Genomic DNA, 8,655 nt, shown 5'->3' with positions numbered 1-8,655 from the left:
ACACAGAGCCGAAACACACAGAGCCGAGACACACAGAGCTGAAACACACAGTGCTGATACACATAGAGCTGATACACACAGAGCTGATACACACAGAGCTGATACACACAGAGCTGAAACACATAGAGCTGATACACATAGAGCTGAAACACACACATGATGTGACGCTGTTTCAAACTCAGAGTCATGATACCTCATCAAAGACTTTCATGCACTGTGTGTGCAGCTTGGAGAGTCTAACCATCTGTTCACCCTCATGGAGGGACCAGGAGGAGGAGACGCCCTGAAACAGCTTCCTTTGTTCAATGTGTTTAAACCTGATGTGTGAACTCGTCTGTAACTCAAGGTTCATCTGAACTGTAGAGCGTAATGTCCAAACTATGAAATGTTGATGATGACACTGTGTTACCATATTGAGATTTAAACTTGGTGTGACCAATCAGAGAGCAGTGTTTGTTTCCTCTCTGATGGTCTCTGAACAGACGTCTAAAATAACTTCTGTTCACTGACGTTCATCCACAAACACAAACTCTAATCTTTGTACAAAGCGTCCTGATAAGGGGAGGACTGAAGCCTTCAGTAACTATAGGGACCTCTAGTGGTGAGATCTACCACTGCAACATCAGGTCATATAACCGTCAGCAGTGATGGAATCACAATCACAATCTGGGTTTTTTACCAAGTACCTTTACAAATGCAAGGAATGTGACAATTAACAATTAACAGGGCATACAAAAATTAGACCTGGCATCAAACATGTCTTGGGGGGGGAGACTTAATGATGACGCTTTGCATTACCTTTTTGACTCTGAACAAAGAGCATGGTGTTCTAAACTCCAGCCTGTGTTGGATATATTGATCAGATGGTCTGAGGGGGTTACAGGATACTGAGGAGTCCAGGTTTACAGGCACATTCATGAATAGTTTAAGAGCTGAGGTCCCCAGATACATGGGGTCACTATGATGAAGGGTCTACAATAATCCTCAATGTGGTTCAAGCAACTTCACCTGAAAGACTCTGAGGAGGAGACGAGAGATAAACACAAAATAAATCACTTTTATTCTCACAGCAAACACAGAAAAGAGGAAATTAAAGCATCAGTCCACAGCGTGAGAGCGTTCAGGACCAGGAAGACCAGGATCAGGACCAGGTCCCAGTCTGATGACCTGTTAGCTAGGGTCAGGACCAGGTCCCAGTCTGATGACCTGTTAGCTAGGGTCAGGACCAGGTCCCAGTCTGAGGACCTGTTAGGGTTCGGGTCCTTTCAGTCCTTATGTAGACTTTTGGATCTTGGTGGTTTAGCTGAGGACCTGTTAGGGTTCGGGTCCTTTCAGTCCTTATGGAGACTTTTGGATCTTGGTGGTTTAGCTGAGGACCTGTTAGGGTTAAGGTCAGGACCAGGTCCCAGTCTGAGGACCTGTTAAGGTTAGGGTCAGGGTTCTTGGTCTTGGTGGTTTAGCTGAGGATCTGACCGCTGGCGGTGCCGTTACACGTGGATGACTGTCAGGTCCGACTGGGGAACAGGAAGTCTTCATCCTCCTCGTCTTCCTCAGCGCCCGCCATGTTTCTGTCAACATCTGAATCCAGATCATCGCCGTGTAGAGGCGGACAGTCTGCGGAGAACTCGATCTCCTCCACACACGGGGGCTCGTCGTCCTCGAAGCAGCTTTAGGAGTGAGAGAGAGAGAGAGAGAGAGAGAGAGAGAGAGAGAGAGAGAGAGAGAGAGAGAGAGAGAGAGAGAGAGAGAGAGAGAGAGAGAGAGAGAGAGAGAGAGAGAGAGAGAGAGAGAGAGAGAGAGAGAGAGAGAGAGAGAGAGAGAGAGAGAGAACACTATAAACTGTAACATGGGAGACCCCGTTTTCAACCCCATCGATACCCAGCTCCTGCAGCAACATGTCCACCGGCTCACCCCAGACTAGTGGACTAGAGGACTAGAGGACATTCAACAGACACGTTGCACCTGAAGGCAACAGCCTTCATCTGTGACATCACACCTCGGACATACCATGTCCCCCCCCCCTCCGCGGTGCTGTACTTGTGCGGTGGTTCTTACTTGTGCGACTTGTGGTCGAGGACGTTGTCGTCCAGGTCGATGTGATGGATCAGTTTTTTGTTGTAAAGAGCTCGAGAGTCTTTAGTGACGGACAGCAGACTCTGACAGAACTTCATCCCCATCTCCTGCAGCTCCCTGCTCCCTGTCTGCAGCCCCTACACACACACACACACACACACACACACACACACACACACACACACACACACACACACACACACACACACACACACACACACACACACACACACACACACACACACACACACAAACACACACGGCGGTGCAGTTATAAATATAGACTCTGCTGTCAGGGGGGTCAACAGGAGGTTTTAGGCTGCTTAACGGTCTCTAATGACAAAATGAAGGTTAACGCCCTGATCACACCGATCAGAGCGTGATCACCACCAAAACCATTTTTTTCTGATGGTAGCGCGCCTGCTGCACGCTCTTTTTTTGTGCCACGCGTCGTGTTTTTCTAGCGATTTTTAGACGGACACCTGAGAGACTGAATCTGAAGTAACGTTTGTTTTTGTTTCAACACTTCACAGGTTCTAGCCGTAACAATTGGGGGTCGTCCAGGATCTGAAGAGTAGCCTGTGTTGTTTGCAAGGTGTTTTCATACACACACACACACACACTGCAGATACACACACACTGCAGATACACACACACTGCAGATACACACACACACTGCAGATACACACACACTGCAGATACACGCACACTGCAGATACACACACACACTGCAGATACACACACACTGCAGATACACACACACTGCATATACACACACACTGCAGATACCCACACACACTGCAGACACACACACACACTGCAGATACACACACACACTGCAGACACACACACACACACACACACACACACACACTGCAGATACACACATACACTGCAGATACACACACTGCAGATACACACACTGCAGATACACACACACTGCAGATACACACACACACACTGCAGATACACACACACACACACACACACACACACTGCAGAGACACACACACACTGCAGATACACGCACACAGCAGATCCACACACACTGCAGATACACACACACACTGCAGATACACACACACTGCAGATACACACACACACTGCAGATACACACACACTGCAGATACACACACTAGAGATACACACACACACTGCAGACACACACACACACTGCAGATACACACACACACACTTCAGATACACACACACACTGCAGATACACACACACTGCAGATACACACACACATTGCAGATATACACACACTGCAGATACACACACACACTGCAGATACACACACACTGCAGATACATGCACACACACACTGCAGATACACACACACACACACACACACACTGCAGATACACACACACTGCAAATACACACACACTGCAGATACACACACACACACACTGCAGAGACACACACACTGCAGATACACACACACACACACTGCAGAGACACACACACTGCAGATACATGTTGTGCAGACATGCAGGGGGGGCTCTGAGTGGAACGTAATTCACCTTTTTAACTATAAGACCACAAAAAGAGTATTTCAAAGATCCCACATGACCACACACATGCAGGCAGATGTACGCCACACACACACACACACACACACACACACACACACACCTTGTGTATGCCCTGATCACAGCCGTTGTAGGTGCTCTCCATGGTGTAACTCCTCAGAACGCCTATCTCTCTCCATACCACCACCCGCGCTGTGGACGAGCGAGACTTCTCCACCTGTCGGAGTGCAGGTTAAAACATTTGAGTTTTTGAAAACATTATTAAACATTATTATTATTACTGTTTGTGTTTATGAAATCAATATTATTAAACATTATTCAACATTATTATTATTAATGTTTGTGTTTATGAAATCAACATTATTAAACATTATTATTAATGTTTGTGTTTGTGAAATCAACATTATTAAACATTATTATTATTAATGTTTGTGTTTGTGAAATCAACATTATTAAACATTATTAAATATTATTGAACATTATTATTATTACTGTTTGTGTTTGTGAAATCAATATTATTAAAGATTATTAGTATTACTGTTTGTGTTTGTGAAATCAACATTATTAAACATTATTATTATTAATGTTTGTGTTTATGAAATCAACATTATTAAACATTATTATTATTAATGTTTGTGTTTGTGAAATCAACATTATTAAACATTATTAAATATTATTGAACATTATTATTATTACTGTTTGTGTTTGTGAAATCAACATTATTAAAGATTATTATTATTACTGTTTGTGTTTGTGAAATCAACATTATTAAAGATTATTATTATTACTGTTTGTGTTTGTGAAATCAACATTATTAAACATTATTATTATTAATGTTTGTGTTTATGAAATCAACATTATTAAACATTATCAAACATTATTATTATTAATGTTTGTGTTTGTGAAATCAACATTATTAAACATTATTAAACATTATTATTATTAATGTTTGTGAAATCAACATTATTAAACATTATTAAACATTACTAAACATTATTATTATTAATGTTTGTGTTTGTGAAATCAACATTATTAAACATTATTAAACATTATTATTATTATTGTTTGTGTATATGAAATCAACATTATTAAACATTATTATTAATGTTTGTGAATGAAATCAACATTATTAAACATTATTAAACATTATTATTAATAATGTTGGTGTTTGTGAAATCAACATTATTAAACATTATTAAACATAATTAAACATTATTATTATTATTATTGTTTGTGTATATGAAATCAACATTATTAAACATTATTATTAATGTTTGTGAATGAAATCAACATTATTAAACATTATTAAACATTATTATTAATAATGTTGGTGTTTGTGAAATCAACATTATTAAACATTATTATTTTTAACGTTTGTGTTTGTGAAATCAACATTATTAAACATTATTATTATTAATGTTTGTGTTTGTGAAATCAACATTATTAAACATTATTAAACATTATTATTAATGTTTGTGAATGAAATCAACATTATTAAACATTATTAAACATTATTATTAATAATGTTGGTGTTTGTGAAATCAACATTATTAAACATTATTAAACATAATTAAACATTATTATTATTATTATTGTTTGTGTATATGAAATCAACATTATTAAACATTATTATTAATGTTTGTGAATGAAATCAACATTATTAAACATTATTAAACATTATTATTTTTAACGTTTGTGTTTGTGAAATCAACATTATTAAACATTATTAAACATTATTATTATTAATGTTTGTGTTTGTGAAATCAACATTATTAAACATTATTAAACATTATTAAACATTATTATTAATGTTTGTGAATGAAATCAACATTATTAAACATTATTAAACATTATTAAACATTATTATTATTAATGTTTGTGTTTATGAAATCAACATTATTAAACATTATTAAACATTATTAAACATTATTATTAATGTTTGTGAATGAAATCAACATTATTAAACATTATTAAACATTATTAAACATTATTATTAATGTTTGTGAATGAAATCAACATTATTAAACATTATTAAACATTATTAAACATTATTATTATTATTATTGTTTGTGTATATGAAATCAACATTATTAAACATTATTATTAATGTTTGTGAATGAAATCAACATTATTAAACATTATTAAACATTATTATTAATAATGTTGGTGTTTGTGAAATCAACATTATTAAACATTATTAAACATAATTAAACATTATTATTATTATTGTTTGTGTATATGAAATCAACATTATTAAACATTATTATTAATGTTTGTGAATGAAATCAACATTATTAAACATTATTAAACATTATTATTATTAATGTCTGTGTTTGTGAAATCAACATTATTAAACATTATTAAACATTATTATTATTAATGTTTGTGTTTGTGAAATCAACATTATTAAACATTATTAAACATTATTATTATTAATGTCTGTGTTTGTGAAATCACCAAGTAGTTGCAGCTGTTGAAGGAGAAGGCCGGAGCGATACGATCCAACGTTTTTGGGATAGTCTGAAGAGAGAGAGATGTTTCTGTCAGTGTGTGTGTGTGTGTGTGTGTGTGTGTGTGTGTGTGTGTGTGTGTGTGTGTGTGTGTGTACCCTGTATCCAGGGTCCTCCTTCAGTCCCACCGTGTCCACAGCAGAGCCGGACTGCCAGAGCGTCTCCTTCACGCTGCAGCCGTACAGAAAGACGTTCTTCTTCCTGGAGTGTCCGTGGTAATCACAGAACACCTGAGAACAGGAAATATGATCTAAACTCATCAGGATGTAAAACATGGTAATCACAGAACACCTGAGAACAGGAAACATGATCTAAACTCATCAGGATGTAAAACATGTTAATCACAGAACACCTGAGAACAGGAAACATGATAATCACAGAACACCTGAGAACAGGAAACATAATAATCACAGAACACCTGAGAACAGGAAACATGATAATCACAGAACACCTGAGAACAGGAAACATAATAATCACAGAACACCTGAGAACAGGAAACATGATAATCACAGAACACCTGAGAACAGGAAACATGATAATCACAGAACACCTGAGAACAGGAAACATGATAATCACAGAACACCTGAGAACAGGAAACATAATAATCACAGAACACCTGAGAACAGGTAATATGACCTAAACTCATCAGGATGTAAAACATGTTAATCACAGAACACCTGAGAACAGGAAACATGATAATCACAGAACACCTGAGAACAGGAAACATGATCTAAACATTAAAACGTCTCTAACGTTTTGTGTCTGTCTCACCTGTGGCGTGCGTCCGATGCTGTTCAGGTAATAAAGGAAACCTTTGGTGTGGTAGATCGTGGGACAGAGGGAGGGGTCAGGTTTACACCACTGACGGTTCAGATCCTCCCCAATGAGATCACAGCGACTCCTAAACACACACACACACACACACACACACACATATTTAAAGTGCATGTTACAGACTTGATGTTTGTGGAGTCGCTGCGTGGGACTCACATGCCGTTGATGACTCCGTCAGGGTTCAGCATGGGGATGATTTTAAAGATGAAGGCCTCTCTCAGACTCTGAGCCACGGGGTCACTGCTGCACAGGAACTCCAGACTGCCCTTCATCACCCAGCTCGCATTAGACTCACCTGGATGAACCCGAGCTGTCAGCACGATGCACGGACGATTACCTGAGCAGACACACACACAGGTTCATTATACCTGTACACACACACACACGCACACAAACACACACACACACACACACAGGTTCATCATACCTGTATACACACACACACACACACACACACAGGTTCATCATACCTGTATACACACACACACACACACACACACACACACACACACACACAGGTTCATCATACCTGTCCTACACAGACAGGACTCTACACACACACACACACACACACACACACACCTGTACACACACACTCAGTACTCACGCAGCTGGTGCAGGTCTCTCCAGCTGCGACTGCTCGGACAGGCTGTGATGGTGACCAGAGGACACGAGTTTCCCTTCAGAGTCTCACAGAGAACCTGCTGCCTGAAGAACACTGAGGAAGGATCCACACACCTCTGCAGCTGCTTCAGGTGAGCCTGAGACACACACACACACACACACACAGACACACACAGATGATGGGAAAACACAACTTATTGATTAACTGTTTGACTTTACATTGGAATGTAAAGACAGGACATCATAAAACACTTTGGATAACTTTAAAATCTACATCGGTAAAACAGAACACTTGGCTATGTGTGAACGACCTCGGAGTTAGCAAACTCAGGAACACAGCCGTCTGTGGAGTTAATCAACACGGCAGGGGATGCCTTCGATGTGCTCTGGATTATCTCACCTACTGACCTAACAGCTTTACATCTGATGAACAATCTGTCCTAACCAACATGCTCAATTTCTGATATAAAAGAATGTCTGTTCAATCCCTGAATCAGATATATATATATATATAATCATGACATCAAGAGTAACATTTTCATGTGAGTTAGATTCCACTACGATCATCTATGATGGAATTATATATGTAGGAAGTCTTTTCATATTACCTGATGAACCTTCACTGAATCTTACGTGGAGCACTAGTGCCCCCTAGTGGAAAGATTACTGCACAGGTCTAAGTTTTAGAATCAAAGGAATGAGGATACGTTTTAATTATGTTATTTTGTTCTATTTATAGGAGATGGTATTTGAAGATATGATTTTATACTTTTCATACTATATTAATGTGTTTTATTGAGAATGTTGAATGTCATAACGTTGGTTTTATTTCCATACAGGCAGAAATCGTCTGACTGTCCTCAGGTTTGATTTAATGCTTATTCATTGCATATTTGATTGAAATGTTTAATGTCTGAGAGAATTCTACATACAAATATTGACATGGTGATGTTCATATGATCAAGTTCTTATTTATGGAGTTTGTGGAGTAGGAGTAGTGGTGGAGTAGATATAGATATGTAGACACTGATAGATTAATAGGTGGAGTACCTTGAGGGTGGAGTAGGGGTAGGGGTAG

General features: G+C 38.5%; 1 protein-coding gene across 3 annotated transcripts in view; it reads right to left on the bottom strand.

Moving 5' to 3' along the window:
* Window positions 1–1,037: 1,037 nt before the first annotated feature.
* Window positions 1,038–8,655, bottom strand: part of LOC110002643 (cytosolic carboxypeptidase 4) — a 52,135-nt gene continuing 44,517 nt past the window's right edge. For all 3 annotated transcript variants that reach the window (XM_029282263.2, XM_065957463.1, XM_065957462.1), the window contains exons 19-27: window positions 8,628–8,655; window positions 7,561–7,714; window positions 7,110–7,290; window positions 6,891–7,020; window positions 6,218–6,349; window positions 6,067–6,129; window positions 3,713–3,826; window positions 2,056–2,210; window positions 1,038–1,667 (exon numbers count right to left, since the gene is read on the bottom strand). The exon at window positions 8,628–8,655 is cut by the window's right edge and continues 105 nt beyond it. In XM_029282263.2, the coding sequence (XP_029138096.2) occupies window positions 1,505–1,667; window positions 2,056–2,210; window positions 3,713–3,826; window positions 6,067–6,129; window positions 6,218–6,349; window positions 6,891–7,020; window positions 7,110–7,290; window positions 7,561–7,714; window positions 8,628–8,655 (1,120 nt within the window). In that variant the 3' untranslated portion in view covers window positions 1,038–1,504. The remainder of the gene's footprint in view (window positions 1,668–2,055; window positions 2,211–3,712; window positions 3,827–6,066; window positions 6,130–6,217; window positions 6,350–6,890; window positions 7,021–7,109; window positions 7,291–7,560; window positions 7,715–8,627) is intronic.

The sequence above is a fragment of the Labrus bergylta genome, chromosome 7, assembly GCF_963930695.1.
Source record: "Labrus bergylta chromosome 7, fLabBer1.1, whole genome shotgun sequence".
NCBI classification, from domain to species: domain Eukaryota; kingdom Metazoa; phylum Chordata; class Actinopteri; order Labriformes; family Labridae; genus Labrus; species Labrus bergylta.
The sequence above is the reverse complement of the archived record's forward strand: the minus strand, read 5'-3'. Positions and strand labels throughout refer to the sequence as shown.